The following is a 19,191-nucleotide window of genomic DNA, read 5'->3' on the forward strand; positions in this document are numbered from 1 at the left end:
AAGCTCCCAGAAGAGCAATAAAGATTTTCTGCTCTGTTGAGCCACTCAGAAACAGTCTGTCTCCCTAAAGAGCGAGACAGGCTACAAGCTAGTTAGCCTCAGGCAGGCCATTAAAAAGTGAATTTGGCCTGGATCGTAACCCTCCCCAAGGCTGTTTTTTAATGGTGTGTCTGTGTGCATGTATACCCCTAACACAACATGGGTGTCCCTCAGTGTTCACCTCTTTCATGTAGTTCAAAGCGGGGGTGAACAGGGGCTCTGTATAGAGAGGCTAACAAGAGGGGGAATGCTACCGGAAAAAAAAAACAGGAGTTGATTCAATTAAAGAAGAAAAAAAAAGTCAAACATGATTTCACACATGCTCAGTTTAAAAGACACAATGTCTCTTTAACCTGTAAGTAGGTTACTTTATCTTGTAAAGCAGTGAAATTAGATAGTGGGGCTTTCAAGCTGTATATCAAGCATGTGGGGAATTTTCTGTCAAAGCTCTGTTAACTGTTTGAATCCTCTTTTTTTAGGTTTCCCTTTGTTTTCAGGGTTTTCAGGATTATCCCATTGTCACTACATATCCAACATAAATATCTGTATATGAATGGGTAGAGGAACGTGTCAGTGTTACTCCAATACAATAAACATGTTGATAGGAACTAAATCAAATGATATGTATTAATACTGTAAAAAGCTACATTCATGGAGTTTGTCAGTACTCATTGGCTCTGTCCTTATTCACTATTTCACTTCTCCCTACAGTATATAATAAACACTCTACTTCATTCAGTAGTGAGCAGAAAATTCAGAATTTCGGAAACTAATGGTCATAATGTTGTCATCACCATCACCAGTAGAGTTTTCACATTTTTTAAAATATGTAGCATTTGACAGGAGACATTTCGATACTACTTGGTGTCGATTTATTTTGGTCGATACCTTTTGAGATATCGACTGAGTATTGATACCTAGCCCTAGTATTCATAACATAATGTATAATAAGCCCTCAAGACAGTGAACAGTTAAATCTAAATGTGTGGTTTGGTTTACTCAACAGCTGTAGGAAATCTTGTTCTCCACAGGAAGGTCAGATGTCAGGATGAGGCACTAAACAACACCCTTGATGCTAGTAACGATCAATTATCTTGCTGATTGGCAATCCATGCCTACAGACATAAACAGAGGCTTTGAACACAACCAGAAGTATTGTCCTTTTCACATATTCTCCTGATCCTTTGGTGTTCAATCAAGGTAGTATTACAGTATTTTACATTCAGTCATTTTGAAAGGGAGAAGAACAAAGAAAGGAGACATGGGAAGATGAAAGGACAAGCAAACACATAGAACATACAGAAAAAAATCGTTCTACTCATCATGTTAAGTGTTGCTTGAGAATCATTATAAAGACATATTGATTTAGGTCAGTGTTTCCCCAGTGGTGAATGAGTGTATGTGTGTGTGTGAGTATAGATGTGTGTCTGCACGTTTCACATAATAGACCACTGTTTGAAATTCTGAGCGTGTGTGTTTCTGTAAGAGGAATGTTAAATGTGTGTTTGTACTTTTTTCTTAAATGGAAATCATGTTATTGAGCGACAGTTTTGCGTGTGTATTTAAGCGTGCATCAGGCCTGTTAATCCCCAGTGTGAGATGTGGTGGGATATCGTACATTATTGATTTATCTCTGCGTTTTGCACATGTTGCCCCTCCTGGTGATGGTGTCCCTGGGGGCCTTGGGCTGGTAAAAGGGGGCAGGGAGGGGGGCTGCAGGCCTGTGCTGGAGGCTTTAAATATTTCAGAGGGTCATTTTCATTTATATAATGGGAATTATCCAAGTCACTAAATCTAATTAGAGGGAGGGTGTGAAGTTCACCACTCCCACCCACGCCTCTGTTACTATCCTCCACTAAATTCAAGCCACTGCTTTATTGGAATGTATTTAAAAAATGCTCTATTGCCTTTATTAAATTCGGATAAAACATTAACATTATTGCCTCAGGCTGCACTCAGTATCTTTTATAGTTAAACGATTTATAGAGGTACTCTATATTACCAAAAGTGTGTGGAGGTACTGTGCTTTTTGTCTGGTTTTCTTCAGCTCTGGAAGAACTTTTCAAGCACACCATGCTGTTTTTGATTAAAGAAACTTGACTATGTTCCTGTGCATAAATTGAGGTCTATAATAAAAGAGTTTGGTGTGAAAAGACTTGAATGGCCTGAACTTGAGCCCTGAACTTAACCCCATGCGACACCAGACTAGAAGGCCAACTGTGATTCAGGGCTTATCACCCAGCGTGCGTGATGCTCTTGTGGCTGAACTGAAGCAAATTCCTGTAGTCAGTTAACAAAATCTTGATAAAAACCTTCCCACAAGAGAGGAAGCTGTTACAGCAGAAGTTAAATGCATGTGGTTTTTGAAACTATCACATCTAGTATGGAAGCAATGTTGAAGCTTCTACATACTTCAGGCCATGTAGGGTACACACTTAAATAACATATATTATGATGTGAATAATTACACGTTCAGTCAATTGACAGAAAGTTAATGGTCACGTGTTTTCATTGATTTCATTGATTTAAGCAAAATATGTGGTTCCATCCTCTCACATGTTAGCATGTAATAGGCATTTTTCACTTTTTCACAGACTTAGCAATTTATTGATTAATTAAACAGCGAGAGTTTAATCAGTAATGGAAACAATTATTCATTTACAGTAGGGCACAACTGCGTATGATGATTGCATTTAAAGGCAAATACTTTGATAAAAAGAGGCTGTAACAACATGGGTTCATATGTCATATCATAGATAAGGCTGCCATATGTTTAAAATAATGACTTTGGTACCGCTGACTCCTCTTACTCCAGTCCATATCAGCCCATAACTCAGATAGCCATGTAATGCTTATAATTTATGCTTTGAAAAGCATCAGTTGGAGGACCAACTAGGAGGCCTGACGCAGCACTGATGGATGGATTATCTCTCATATATCCTCAAACAGAAAAAGATGTATGATCCAGCGTTGAATAAACATAAAATATGACTGATGAATATATGAAAGAACCTAAAGATAAGTGGGTTTGGAAAAGGAAAGAATTGAAGCAGAGAGGAAGAATCTGAGTGGAAAAAAGTTGCGGCGGAGAGAGTGAAAGAGCAACGGAGGAGGTGGAAAAGTGTCAGAGAGGAAACGTTAAGTGGATGAGTGGAAAGCGTGCATGGCGACGTAAAACGGAAAAGGAGAGGTGAAGAAGGCAGTGTGGCCCTGATTGCCTTTAAAGCCTCTGTTAACCAGCTTAGCAACATACAGCTTTTAATTATGGCTGTCTGAATCTTTCTCTCCCTCTCTCCCTCTTTCCCTCTCTCTCTCTCTCTCCTTCTTACACACACAAACACAAGTCAACAGGTGTGCTGCATTGCGTGGGCAGCCTCTGCCTGCACACACTAGCCTACTATTTAGCTGTCACTACTTGTTATGAATAACGTGGAGATACCGGAGGAGGCTGGCAAACGAAGCCAACTAAACCGACACTGACACGCATACTCTGTTTTCCCCCTAGAGTCTCACAAGCGAAGATTTGGCAAGCATCGCTTCGCAAAATCCCAAGTTACACAGACATTCCAACATAACATTGTAATCATAACCCAGTTCTTGTCTTGTATATTAATTACAATAACATTCTGCTACATGATTTCTAATCTCTATTGAATATATGGAAGCTGCGGGGTAGATTCAAGCTGTTTCTGATTATTCTTTCTATGTTTAGGATATATTGTCTATAATCTTAGAAATAACTCGTCATGGCAACCTAGAGCAAGGTGTAAAGTAGAAAAAAGGCAGTGTGATTTGCAACAAGCTGTGTGCTGTAAACATGAGTATTGTTTTAATGAGCTGTATGGCAACATACATTGTGGCCACTAGAGGCAGTGGAGAATCCTGCTGCTGCTCTAATGTGTGAGCAAGGAAGACACATTGAATTCTATTTATTTAATCATAGTTTCTATTAACTTTAAAGATCCCCCTCCACTCAGAATTGTGTTTTTCTTCTCGTTCCTACGGTTGAATGTTAGACCTTCATTGTGCAGAATGATGTATGAGCAGATTTTTGGAAGTTTGTTTTCACATTCATCTAATGAAGGAGGAAAGTTTCTATGTGCTCATTGACAATCAGATTTTTAGTGGTGGGTCTATGAGTATGATTTGTGACTCATTTGAAAGCCAATCCTGGTCCAATGTTCATTTTACACAAGTGTGATGTAGAAACTTGAAGCTTCCAACCCTAACCCTAACCCTAACACTGAAAATGGACTTTACAGTGAATTATAAGAGACATCTTTTGCCCAGTTGTGAATTTGTAATATTAATCATTTATAGATTAGTCAATTATAGATTTTAGAACTTTAATGGTGGCATGGTGGTGCAGTGGTTAGCACAGCAGGAAGGTTTCTGTGTATGATACGGCTGGGGGCCCTTCTGTGTGGAGTTTGCATGTTCTCACTGTTTCTGGGTGGGTCCTCTGGGTTCCTCCCACAGACCAAAAACATGCAGATTAGGTTACTGGGACAGTCTAAATTGCTCATAAGTGTGAATGGTTGTTTGTCTACTATATGCTAACCCTGAGATGGACTGGCGACCTGTCCAGGGTGTACTCCGCCACGTGCACAATGTCCACTGGGATTGGCTCCATCTCCCACATGCGACTCTCTCGATGGTAAGCTGTATGGAAAATGAATGAAAAGCATGACTAGAATTTTAATGAGAGAGAAAGGGTAAATGTCATTTTAAGGATTTTAAAGTGGTAATTATACTTTTTTGTGGAAAAACCATATCGGATACATATCATTGTTCCCAGCTGAGTATTTTTATCTGGAGGTGATCTTTTCCTCCTTTTTTGTTGTTGTTGGTATTGCCTTACACATGCCAAACAACATTGAATTCAGAATTCAGTTAAATGATTTCACAGCATGTGGAGGCTCTTCACAGGAAGCAGCCTGAAGTTAGCTTCAACAGGAAGGAGTTATTGGGTCATGTGGGGAAAAAATATCTGCTAATGGCCCATTTTGTATTTTTTAACCATGCAATATTAGCAGTAGTTATATTAAAGTATTTCTTATGACTAGCACAAATAATAATAATTGCATTTTTCTCTTGTGTATCTGAGGAGAAAGGAGATCTAGAGAGGTTCTCTGTGCAACATGAAAAGATATTTAATAAGTGGGACACATTTTATGTTTAACAAGCAACAGCAGCAGTTAATGCAGAGTAACAGAAAGACAAAGTATTGTGGTCAGTGGACAGGTTGAGACCGCCCGCTTTATCTGTTAACGTTCAGCAGCTATCAGTTGGAAGACATGTTGCTGGCATTCTGTATCTTTGTGCAGCACACACACACACACACACACACACACACACACACACACACACACACACATAGAATAGCTGTGCCTGTGCCGGCTATGTCCATTTCTCAACTATTGTTTTTTGCTTTTTTGCTCTGGCCACCCTTAATTAAAAGTAACTATGATTTGGTATGACTTGATAATGCTACAAAATGCCATATCTATAACACAGCAATAAATAATCTATGGAGATTGTATATTCTGTCTTCTTTTTCCCCCCAACACTTTCTTGCTGTTCCGTAGAGAGTTAATATCCAATATGTAATTATGCCCATCATTTTATAGACATTTATTTGTAACTCAGCCTTAATTGAATCATGGTTCGAATCTAAAGTGAAGGTCTGTGCGTTGGCAGGGGTTGGCAACACATTTAGTCATGGGACAGTTATTTATTTGGGACCAGTGCACATTTCCAGTGTATTTTCCCCTTATTTTTTCATCACTTAATCAGAAAAATAGATCAACTGATCAATTAGCTGTTAGACAGACGTTTATTCTGCAACCATTTCTGTAATTGATTAATCTTGTAAGTTAACTTTCTGAGCAAAAATTCCACATTTTCAGTGGTTTCACCTTCTCAAATGTGAATATTTGGTGGTTTTCTTGGTCATCGATGACAGTAAATTGAATATCTTTAGATTTAAGTCTGTTGATTGAACAAGCAATTTAAAGATGACACCTTGGACTGACATAACCTGCAGCCCTTACTAATTGAACTGTAGTTGTGTTCTTATTGTCTCCTGTTTGGCTGTTTTCTCTCTGTTGAACTGTCTGGCTTGTATCTCACCTTGAGAGGGTTAGGGTTAGGTCAATCCTCTGTGGGTCACCCTGTCAAGTGTTTAAATCCCTCATTAGGATGTCCAAAAGGCTTTTAAGGAAATTGCATTAAAATCTGCCCCAAGGGCGGTTGCTGTGGAAACCTTAACAGTCAGAACAGAGAGAGAGATAGAGAGACACATGGGATACAATGATGCACATACAGAAAGATGCCATATTGTGTGTGCATATTGTAGGTACTGTACATATAAGGCTAACATACGGCTGCGATCCCATACGCAGATGTCACACACACACAGACACACACATACACACACATACAGGACACACACCACCATGTGGTTGTGTTCCCATACATCTGCTGTACAAATACTGTGGTGGTGTACAAATGCAGAACATACATTTCTACACCCATACGCAGATGTCACACACACACACACACATACACACACACACACACACACACACACACACACACACACACACACACACACACACACACACAGAAGATAGTTTGTGTATACCTCACTGATTAAATGAAATTGTGATTTAAACAAATACCAGAACACACACACACGCATGCACGCACACACGTTATTACATGTTGATGAATTAATCAGAATTCATCGACTGACAACAAAAAAAAGATTCTACATTTAATATGCAGTTTTGGTAATAAACTAATCATTTAGTCATTTATCTAGAAAAACTCCAACCATTTACTAGTTCCAGGCGTGTCACAATTATTACGTTATTGACTTATCGTACAACGATAACGTTATTATCAACATCATCATGACTATATATGCATTACTATGATATTATATTATCATTATATTAGTGGTAGAAAATGATCTTCAAATGACAATAATATCTTTTGTTGCGATTATTTCTGAGACAATATATCGTCCAATAAAAGTAGTTATCATGACAGATCTATTGAAATGGTCTCTGTGATCTCATGAAATGAATTTAAAAAATGTGGGTTTTAGACAAAACAAGACATTTTATGACATCACACTGAGCTCAGAGAGACAATGATGTTTTTGCTACCTTTAAGACTAAATTAAACAATTAATTTAAAAAACCTTTATATTTAAAGGAATTTTGCAGCCCTATACGGACATTTCAATAACTCAAGCATAATAATCAGGTGACCCTTACATGTGAACATAGTGAACAAAGGACAGTCTCCTCAGTGTGTTAGTTTTCTATGTCTGTCTCTATCAGATGACAGCATTGTGCTCTACAAGACAAAAATGAGTCTGTGTGAAGAATGCTCAGAACAGAATTAGTGTGTAGATATATGTACGGTGAGTTTGTATGTAGTGAATAGTGAAATGCCAGAAATCTTTAATCTTAGTCACAACTATTTATTAATCGACTTTAAAGGATTTGCCTGCAAGATCTTGTCTGTGTCTGTATGATATGCGTGTGTGTGTGTGTGTCTGTGTCTGTATGGTGTGTGTGTGTGTGTGTGTCTGTACAGAGGGCAGGCTGGGGGGTAGATTGCTTTCCCTTTTGTCTGCATTTGTGTGTGTGTGTGTGTGTGTGTGTGTGTGTGTGTAGTCATTGCATATATCTTTCAGGTCAGTAGAGCTGTCTGAGGGTCTTCTGTAGTCTGACTGCTGCTATCTTATGATTGATGCACTGTTTTCACTTCAGGCGTTATCTGTCTGTCTTTGTCTGTCTCTCTCTCTCTCACACACACACACACGCACACACCCGACTGACGCTGCAGTTTTATCTCTACGGCAGGTTACCGGTTGTTACAGTACCATTGTTACCTCCTGCCATCCTCTGTATGGGTCTCTCGCTCTCTGTCGGGGGTTACTTGAGGACAGAATTGGTTGGTTTCACTGCAGCTGGGTCTGCTTACTGCAGCACAGAACACCTCAGTGCAGTGTAATGTGTTGGAGTTCTATTGGGAAGTGATAGGGACACACACACACACACACACACACACACACACACACACACACACACACACACACACACACACACACACACACACACACACACATTTCATTACCCTTGTACTGATAACTTCCATGAATATTTAACTTGCACTTCAAAAATGGCACAGATGTTGTTGTGGCAGCTCTCCTGAATAAAGTTTACAGATGCTAATATTTGCTTCTGTAAGTTATGGTAGGCTGCATAAACTCCCAGAATCCCTTTCTACAGCAGCTACCTTCTGGTGACTGTTTTTCTTAACTTTACTGCTGAGCAGCACTCCACTGCACCTCTCTGCTGCCCTCCCAGTGGCAAGAAAATGTTCATTTTATTATCATTATGAATAATTTATAGTTCAGCTCCTATTTGAGTTCAGTTTATTTGCACAAGTTATCTTTTTTTTTTTTTTAAAGCATAAAAAAATATCCTGTAAAATGTACAGGAAGAAAAGGCTGAGATGGGTTTATTCATTACCTCTATCTTACTGATATAAATTAGCATTCACATTATGTACTATTGCATAAATACTCATGTTTTCATGATGTATAGTTGAAAATTCATTCATATTTCATTCCATAATTGAATAAATGTATACATAAATAAATACTTTGATTTAAAAGTGTGAGGTTTAAAAGTTAAAGTTAGATTTCCCATGTGAGTACGCTGATTTGATATTATACAGTACAGGAATATACTATGTGCAATAGAAAGAAAATGTACATATATGACTGAAAGGGTAGTGTGGCTAACAAAGACAAAAAAAGAAAAACAATGGATTTAAACACTTTCACTTAACCAAGAAACCTCATTAGATCTGTCATGATAACTACTTTTATTGGACAATATATTGTCTTAGAAAAAAAATCATGATAAATGATATTGTCATTTGAAGATCAGTTTATACCACTGATATAATGATGAAATAGTAGCATAATAATGCAAAGAGGGCAGGGGTGGGATTGGAGAGTGTGTGCAGGCTATCATTATGGGTTATTTACCTTTAATTAAGCTGCACCGCTCGCTTCTGCAGTCTCCACTCAGGACGTACACAGTGAGAAATGGAGGACACTACTCGCTTAGACAATGTGACATGAATAACCTCTTAGCTGCTAATGTGAAGTGTGGCAATACTGAGGTGAACAAAATGATTAAGGTCATGTCGATGTATCATACGATAAGTCCAGACATGATGATGTGACAGACCTAGAGTTCATGAACCACAAAATAATTGTTGTGGTTGCTTTCAATCTGTCAGTGCAAAGATGAAGTGCAAATGGCTAGAAGACCCTGAAGAGGCAGTGGTAGTAATGTAGTAACACTCTTCATAGTTCCTCTAAATAGGTATTCACATCTTTTGTCTCATGTGTCACATACAGTTTATTGTGATATTACAGTAAAGATACATGCGTCAGAAGTTCTGGAATTTAATTATGGTTAATAAGTGGTTAAGGTTAGGCAGCTGGAAAGGCTAAGTAGAGTTCCCCTAATGATGTTCTCTCATTAGAGTGAAGTGAAAACAAACTCCTCTCTGTAGCTTCCTGGCAGAGGGATGAGCAGCATAAACAGCCTGCGCCTTACATGGACACAGGCTGTAATACAGAGGGTGTGTGTTTGTGTGGGTGTGTGTGTGTCCATCCGCTATGTGCGAAGAGTATTTATAGAAGGCCGATAAGAGGACACACAGACACACACTTGGCACAGGTCGGCCCACCAATAGAGGGTCACAGTAGGTCTTATGGCTCTACTCCTTTCCAAGTTTGCTTTTTTTCCCCGCTAACCGTCAAAATTTCTTCACAGCAGTCTCAGCACCACTTTTTAAAGGGTTTTTATATTATTCTCTAGCTTCACATTAGCGTTCTATATATTAAAATCCTAGACAGAGCACTCACTGTTGCTGCTGCTCTGCTAAACATGCTAATAGATACACAGACTGAGCACTCACTGTTGCTGCTGCTCTGCTAAACATGCTAACACTGTTACTGTTGCCCTGTTAAACGTGCTAATAGATGCACAGACACACACAGACGGAGCACTCACTGTTGACATTGTTCATCGTATATCACAACAATTTTTCGTTCTCTAACTTAGAGCGAAGACACTGTTAGGGGGGCCATGTCATTACATCATTGTATACATCAGTTACATCGTTGCTTTCCCATAAACACTGGCGCCAACTTCGAAGCAATAACAATACAAAGAAGAAGAAGCAGCAACAATGGCAGACTATACGTTTGTACAGTTGTTGCTCCTGCTCCTGGCTGTACAAGGCTTCATTGGCATCCAAACACGCTTCACGTGGTCTTGTTTGTTGTGGTTGCCCCCTGACGTAAGCGGTTGGTTCTTCTAGTCCAGCATAGAACTGGTGCCACTTTGGAACCGTTTTTTCTGGCGGAGAGCCATTTCTTTGTGTGTCAAAACAGGAAAACCGGTTCCAAATTAAGCACTGGCCCCAAACCAGCACTGGAACTGCTTTGGTGGAAAAGGGGTATGTGTGGGTGTGAGGTCACTGCTGAAAACAGAAAGGAATAGAGGTGAAGTGTGCCTTTGACCGCCTTCCTGTCCTTGCCACTTGACCAATCCTGTCTGTACCTTTGGCCCAAATCTCGGCCTTTTAGCTACTTACAAATAAAAATATCCTGACAATGCTTATGGAGCTCAGGATTCATTCCTAAGTTCTGCTTTACTACAGACAGTCCCACCGTATAAACCTGAATCTGAGTGTTACAGTTGACCTGTGTAGATGTGTACACAGAACACAGAACATTAATTACCGTCAGATCCTCAACGGTCCGGTGTTAATGAAGTTACTGCTTTGCTATGTGTGTACATGTGCACAGCTTCTTTCCTACTATCATTTCAGTTGCTGTGTGAACTGCAGCCAGCTGTGGACAACAAACAGAACATCAGCTCTGATGTTTCTGTGAAATCCTGGATTCATTCAGTGACAACTGAAAAACACTATTGTTTCAGACCTGCCTGGGTCACATTAATATCTGTAGCCTTTTCTGATGGACATTACATAGTATGTTATAGATGCAACATACTAGAGAAGTAATTGTGAGAATGCTGCCTGTGCAGATTTGGCCCTTAGTCTTGTATTTGCACTCTTTTTCTCTGATGTGACCTCTCCCATTTTAATACCTCCTGTACAAATTCCATCCAGTTCACTCCATGTTCCTTTTGATATATATATGAATAAGTTCACCGGGTTCATAACGGATCATCATATACATATATGTGACTTCTCTGCTGTATCATGTTTGCATGCTGCATACCAAACCTCACTGATCTGCTTTTACATTTTTGACATTCAGCAGACGCCCCCGCAGCGAGTGCAGCAGTGTAATGACTTTCATATCCTTGATTACAAATAGTGAAATATCACTGTAGAGAGCAGAGTACAGGGGATGGTGTGTGTCAAGTCTAACAATATAATTTTAGTCTAGGTTTAGGATCACGTGGACTACATTGGTGTGACATTTATTCTTCATTTTATTTGTAAAAGCTTACTTTTGACATACTGGCCTTGACTTTTTGTTTTAAGAGACACTGCAAACAACACAAACCTCTCTGAGAGTAAATAAAGGATGATAAAAACCTGTTTTAGATGATCTTCTGCACAGTCAGCATTCTTACAACTTTCCACCCTGTCTTGCATCTGCTGTGATGTCACGTGGAATTTTCTTTTCCAGTCAGGTGAAGTCAAAAAATGTCAAAATCTCCAGGAAACTTGAATATAATATAGGATATGTCACAAATGATTGAAGTCATAGGAGTGTAGCAGAATCAATATTACAGTATCTTTTTTAAACCTGATGATTTCTTTGTGTTTTCCAGATCAACGTGCGCGTCACCACCATGGACGCTGAGCTGGAGTTTGCCATCCAGCCCAACACGACAGGCAAACAGCTCTTTGACCAGGTAACACACACACACACACACACACACACACACACACACACACACACACACACACACACACACACACACACACACACACACACACAGTATGTTGTTCATGAGCTTGGGGAACAAAACTTGTCCACCAGCTGGAAGGGTGTGAAAAATCCATCGCTAGACGGGAGCAGAGCCAAAATTCAAATTTTGTCAACTCTGTGACCTGTCCAAAGAATCTCGTTGTTTGTTGTTGATTACAAATGAAATGCAGTTCTGGATGTGTGTGTGTGTGTGTGTGTGTGTGTGTGTGTGTGTGTGTGTGTGTGTGTGTGCGTGTGCGTGTGTGTGCCAGTAAGAGCGTGGCTGGATTTGGGTTGTACAGAAATGACAGACAAGAGCTGTCTTTGTCTAAACTGGGAGACAGTGGATGTATGTATGATTGTTTTTGTGTGCGTGCGTGTGTGTGTGTGTGTGTGTGTGCACATACCGTCCGGGGAGTGAAAGGGCAGCTTTCAGCGTTGTTTCATGTCAGGCTGTAAATGTGTTTTGTGGTTGTGATGATGCTGGAGGAGGAACACAAAAGAAAAGAGATTCTCTTTGCTGTTTTTTGTTGTTGCTCTCTTGCCTGCTTTGTGCTTTTTAGGAGATGAAATCATGGAAAAAGCTCTTAAGGCTACAGAAGAAAGTGCATGTAACAATACCTCTGTCGTATCACATTAAATCACGAAATGAGGCTACACAAGAACAGAGAGTCTTCTCAGTGCTCTATAAAATGGGAAATGTGTCAAACTGAGAATTGATCATCCAGAATGAGAAATAGCAGTTATTACAGTTTGTAGTTTGCAGTATTTATGTCTCCATGATGCCAAGTGTAGTGATATAAACTATGTGAGTGTTGCTTTTTTTTTAATAGTGATTGATAAATCATTGGCTACGTTTGACAGAGATTGAGATTGAACTGTTTTAAAGTGTGTGTGTGTGTGTGTGTGTGTGTGTGTGTGTGTGTGTGTGTGGCACTGGAAAGAGGCCAAGGTTGGAGCTAATGCTGAGTCAACTACTGTTTTCCCATAAACACACACACACACACACACATGCACACACACATAAATGTATACCTTTCCCCTCTCAGACATTGATACATTAATACACACATACACTCACACACTCAACTGATGCTTACTTCCTGTTGTTAAAGACATTATTTTTTTTCTCTCTCTCTCTCTCTCTCTCTCTCTCTCTCTCTCTCTCTCTCTCTCTCTCTCTCTCTCTCTCTCTCTCTCTCTCTCTCTCTCTCTCTCTCTCTCTCTCTCTCTCTCTCTCTCTCTCTCTCTCTCTCTCCAAGACACTTAACCCTAACCTTAACCATCACCACTACTTGCCTAATCTTAACCACTGACCCAAAAATCTGCTTTTTACCAATTGAGGACACACTTTTGTTCTTAATTAGACAAGCTGTCCCCAATTAACCGGTCCTAAGTCTGAAATTTGTCCCCAGAAGTAGCCTATGACAGACAGACACACACACACATATGCCATGTAATGACTCTTAATAACACTTTAGCATCCATCATCTCAAACTTTGCCTCAGTGTCTCCAGAGAGTGAGAAAGTGTGTCTATTTGTAGTTTGGGTGAACTGGTCCTTTTTAATGTTTTGTGCTTACTCAGCAGTTTTGTTGCTAATTAACTTCCATACAGTAGAACCTGATTCTACAGTTGACTGAATACAATTATTCTGTCTGATATAACATCATATTAGAATGCTGTATCTTGGCTGTATTAATAGTTCTTGCACAAACCACGCAGACACACACCACGCAGACACATGCATACATTACACACACACTAATCCTTTCCCTTTTACTTTCTCTTTCTCTCTTCTCCCTTCTGTCACACACTTTCTTCTTCCCTCTCTCCCTCTCATGCACACAACATGAATCTCTGTCCTTTCTCTTTTTACGTCCATGAAAAAGACTGACTCACCAGACCTGAATGTTTTAGCTTGCTGTGCCCATGCATCGTCATAGCAACCAGCTATCAAATGTCGATGGACGAATGTGCGATGCTGCCCGACTGCATGTGTGTGTGCAAATGATCACACATCAGTCTACAGTGTATACACTGTAGACACCTTTTTAATAAAACATTTAAAAAAATGATTTAATCTACTTTGCACTGTATTGTGCAGAATATTATATTCTGTAATAATAATTTATGTTTATGTCTCAAAACTGACATAATTGTTTGGTTTTCAAATTTTATGATGAGTTGCAACTAATGGCTATATTCATTTGAATTGCAATGATTAGTCAATTGATTAGTTGATCAAGTTTTTTCATCAAAAAACTGTCAAGTATTCTCTGATTCCAGCTTCTTCCATTCAAAATGACTGCTTTTATGTGATATCATTTAAACTGTATATGTTTGTGTTTCAGACTGCTGAAGATGTCATTTTTTTCACAATGTTTTTCAGTTTTGTTCATAGACTGAAGCGATCAATCGCCAATAAAATTACCATTAGTTTCAGCTCTAATGTGCATCATTAGTACTGTTCTGTTATGTCCTATCAGCCATTAATGTAGTTGTAGGTTTTCCTATTGATGCATGAGAGAAGTGAACAGAACATTAGGTTTGGCTGTGATGCAGGTTGAAGGGCTTCAGGTTGTTGAAAACATTCAGTCGATTCATTTATCATACACTTATCAGGCTAACATTCATTCACAGGTTCCAGCTCATGAAATGTGAGAACTACTTTGCTCTGTTTTCAAATTGAATCATTTTAATCAGTTAATTGAGAAAAAAATAAGTGTGAGCAGGAGAATGAGGCCCACTGACTCATGTGGAGAATAGAGAAGAGACAGAAGGTGGGATGTGAGTGAGCTGACAGGTGCAGAAGGATAGACTTTAGTGGTGGGTGTTGCTGTAAAGTTTCCATCATTAGCTAAAAATAGATGTAGATATCACATTGTAGATATCCCCTTATTGAAAACAGCACTGTTTCAGTGTGACTGCCTGCATGAAAAGGTTCAAGGTAATGAAGATACCTTGAACCATGAACCTTGAAAATATAGCTCTTGTACATCCATATTTTTCAACATTTGTAGGTTATGAACAGTAAAGTAAGATTAAGAAACTGTTGGAGAGTCATTAGTATGCACTGGATGTGTCCTTCAGTAGGCCTACTACTTTTATTGGACATTATATATTGTCTCAGAAATAATTGCGATAAACGATATTATTGTCATTTGAAGATCATTTTATACCACTGATATAATGATGATATAATAGCATAATAATGTAAGAGGGCGGGGGGTGGGATTGGAGAATGGGTTCTACACTTGTGTAAAAACACAGCCTGTCATTATGGTTGGGGACAGAGTTATTTACCTTTAATTCTTCTACAGTCTCCACTCAGGACGTACACAGTGAGGAATGGAGGACACTACTTGTTTAGCTAATGTGACATGAATAGCCTCTTAGCTGCTAATGTGAAGTGTAGCAATATTGATATATGTTAATATGTCCATGTATCATATGATAAGTCCATATATAGACATGACGATGTTGATAATTACGTTATTGTACGATAAGTCGATAATTATTGTGACGCTGATTCTTATGTGTTTAGATGAGGAAGGTTGCAGTGAAACAGGATAATATTGTCAGCCTGGTATGACATATTTAGTGAAATGGAACATAAACATGATGCTCAGTACTGATATCAGAAACTGATCTGCTTCATAAGTCACATACAGGAAGTCACATGTCCAGCAGTGAACATTGAGCTCTGTGACCATGCATCATGCAAGAAACAAACCAATCCTGAAAAGCTGTTCCATATTTTTTTTCAGCAGATTCAGATGAATGAAGAGAGGGGTCCATAGACAAAGAGGCCGCCGAGCTAAATATAAAACCCCCATAGGCTCACTCGAACACACACAATGATAAAAGGGGTTAGGGGCTTAGGAAAGCTTTTTAATCAAATTGAGCCAAACACCAACATGTAAGCCTGTCTCTGAGCGTGCACGAAGCACACATACTTTTTCCAGCTGTCTGTACAAACAAAAAGGGTTTAAGGACTCCTGTTCAGCTGCTTTTTTCTTCTTCTGTCTTATTCCCTTCACTTATTATTCCTTCTCTTTCATCCCGAATCTCCAAAACGATGTATCCACACTCTGAGCCTTCACTTCTAAAACTGCATGCTGAGCTCTCTGCATACCGCATTCCCATCCCTACTGGAGGCCCTGTGTGTGTATGTGTGTGTGTGTGTGTGTGTGTGTGTGTGTTTGCTTGTGTTTTTGATGGGCGTTACCTGCATTTGTTTTACGAGTGTCATTACGCGGATTAGACACGAGTAGTTGATGTTTTTTTATGTGTGTTGAATGTGAGAGAGTGAGAGTTAATTATATGGTAGCGAGAACGGTCCTATTGACTGTAAATCACATTAGAGTCTGAGTACGCGTCCACAACCCCCTTCAGGCACTCTCTCTCTGTCTCTCTCTCTCTCTGTCTATAAATGTGTTGGCAGTTTGTGAATGACAAAACATGTGAGCGTGTTTTAGAGACAGTAGTGAAGGATTCAGAAGAGAAGGGTAAAGACTGAAGCAGGCAGAGAGGGAACAGAGCGAGGGAGCAAAATTCAGAGTGAAACAGTAACTGCGGGGATCAGCTACAACACACAGTGATATTTCAGACAATGGTGTGTGCCTCCAAATTTTTTGGCAGCGGTTCGGGGAAGGCCCTTTCCTGTTTGAACATGACAATGCCTTTGTACACAAAGCCGGCGGCTGACCTCAGTGATGCTCTCGTGGCTGAATGGGAGTAAATCCTCGCAGCCAGGTTTCCAGATCTGGTGGGAAGACTTCCAAGAAGAGTGGAGGCTGCTGTAGAAACAGATTAATGCTCATGGATTTGTAATGAGATGTTCAGTTGTAATGCTCAGGTGACCACTCACTCGGTTCTGGTTTCCACATCCTTTTCAGAAAGAGTACTTGGTTGTTGTTTTTTGCTTGTATATGGTGCAGTATTCAGCCTTTCTCTGGCTGTAAAAACAATGTATGATAACAATCTGTCCCTAAAGTTGTGACAGAGTATTTCACTGCACAATTAGCTGTGACACCATGGTTGAGATGATGCACAGCCTCTATCTCATGCCGCATTGAGCGTTACAGTTTTTGGTCATGAACTATGGAACTATTTCTCTCACTAAACTTCTACTGCATTTGAGATGGGTTCACAATCTGTCTTAAAACAACAGTCAGAAGTCGTAATCATTCCTCCTGTTTATATTGGCCATACAGTACAAGGGAAGTGATAGCGCCCAAAATCCACAGTCCTGTCCTGTGCAAGAATCTATCTAAAAGCCAAAGTCCCTTTTTTTGTTACTATACTTCCACCACAGCTCAACAGGGAAACACTAATTTGACGCTAAAAAGACTGTAAATGTGTCGGATATGACTAACTTCACATCTACTTTTAAATGTATTATATGCCCCCATCACTTACATTAAAAGAGCATTTTAATAGCCATTAACAGGAGGAGTAATTAGAGCGAGAAAAACCTCTTTCACTGTTCATACAGACACCTGATTGATGTTTTAAGACCCTTGAAAAAACTGTGAACTTGTTCTTTAATAGGATTTTATGCATTAAATACAGTTCATGTTCCACAGCTGCCTAAAATAATTACACTTTTGTTTTATGGCATCATTTACACCTCCTCAAGTCTCAACTGCGAGTCGTTCAAATATAATAAAACATTGTTGAAATAATGACAAAATGGTTTGTGTGAAATGGTGGAAACAATCAGCATTTGTGTGGTTTCAGGTGGTGAAGACGGTGGGTCTGAGGGAGGTCTGGTTCTTCGGCTTGCAGTACACAGACAGTAAAGGATACATCACGTGGCTGAAGCTCAATAAGAAGGTGAGAGACCCTGAAAATTACCACTCAAACACATCGACTTTAATTAAATATTAATCATCCATATCAAAAGATCATGAATCCAATGCAGTAAACAGTAAACATGGTTATCCTCCTGTGGTTTAGACTTGACTCATGCCAGAAAGCATTAGAAGTGAAGTTGTGCCTATAAACTTATTTAATATTCTGTTTGGTAGAGACTTAAATCCAAAGTGCCTCAGATCAACTTCAGTTTATCTTGTTTACATAAATGACTCTTTAACTCCTGTGTGAAATAATTGGCAGTCTTCTTTCCTCAAGAATAATTGATATGTTTACATAATGTAATGAAGTTTGAGGGTGAAAAGTCATGTGTTGGTGTTCTCTCCAGGTGACCCAGCAGGATGTGAAGAAGGAGAATCCTCTGCAGTTCAAGTTCAGAGCAAAGTTCTTCCCAGAGGACGTTTCTGAGGAGCTTATACAGGAGATCACCCAGAAGCTCTTCTTCCTGCAGGTACTGTGCCTGCCAAAACACATTTAGGTGGTAAAGGTATCCAAAAAGATACAGAGAAACTGAGCTGTGATTTAAAGCTAATGTATATCTAGTATTAATCAGATAGTTGCTGATTTAAAACATCTTTGGTATTGGTACTGAAACTCAAGTATTGTATCGGCAATGTAATACCGATTCAGATGATACCCAACTGTGTGTGTGTGTGTGTGTGTGTGTGTGTGTGTGTCCCTGCAGGTGAAGGAAGCCATTCTGAATGATGAGAACTACTGTCCTCCAGAGACGGCTGTGCTCTTGGCTTCCTACGCCGTCCAGGCGAAATACGGAGACTACAACAAAGACATGCACAAGCCTGGCTACCTGGCCTCTGACCGGCTGCTGCCACAGAGGTACACACACACACACACACACACACACACACATACACACACACACACACACACACACACACACACACACACACACACACACACACACACACTATGATATACCAGTGATGGATGATGGATAATATTCGTGTGCGTGTGTGTCCTGTAGAGTTTTGGAGCAACACAAGTTGACAAAGGAGCAGTGGGAGGACAGAATACAGACTTGGCACGAGGAACACAGAAGCATGCTCAGGTGAGTGAGTGAGTGAGTGAGTGAGTGAGTGAGTGAGTGAGTGAGTGAGTGAGTGAGTGAGTGAGTGAGTGAGTGAGTGAGTGGAAGACAGAGAGTGAGGAGATTGAGGAAAGTAGTTATGAGGAGTTTGAGGAGTTATGATTTTGAAG

General features: G+C 39.7%; 1 protein-coding gene across 2 annotated transcripts in view; it reads left to right on the top strand.

Annotated features, from left to right (window-relative positions):
- LOC128367725 (radixin) overlaps nt 1-19,191 on the top strand; it is a 43,390-nt gene that overhangs the window by 14,420 nt on the left and 9,779 nt on the right. Inside the window, exons 1-6 of one of the 2 annotated variants that reach the window (XM_053328339.1) lie at nt 4,586-4,696; nt 11,955-12,038; nt 17,839-17,934; nt 18,302-18,424; nt 18,659-18,810; nt 18,959-19,042. In XM_053328339.1, coding sequence (XP_053184314.1) covers nt 4,607-4,696; nt 11,955-12,038; nt 17,839-17,934; nt 18,302-18,424; nt 18,659-18,810; nt 18,959-19,042 — 629 coding nt within the window. In that variant the 5' untranslated portion in view covers nt 4,586-4,606. Of the gene's footprint in view, nt 1-4,585; nt 4,697-11,954; nt 12,039-17,838; nt 17,935-18,301; nt 18,425-18,658; nt 18,811-18,958; nt 19,043-19,191 lie in introns of those variants that run through there. The other variant, XM_053328340.1, reaches the window with a different exon arrangement.

Source organism: Scomber japonicus, chromosome 11 (assembly GCF_027409825.1).
Source record: "Scomber japonicus isolate fScoJap1 chromosome 11, fScoJap1.pri, whole genome shotgun sequence".
In the NCBI taxonomy this organism is placed as follows: Eukaryota; Metazoa; Chordata; class Actinopteri; order Scombriformes; family Scombridae; genus Scomber; species Scomber japonicus.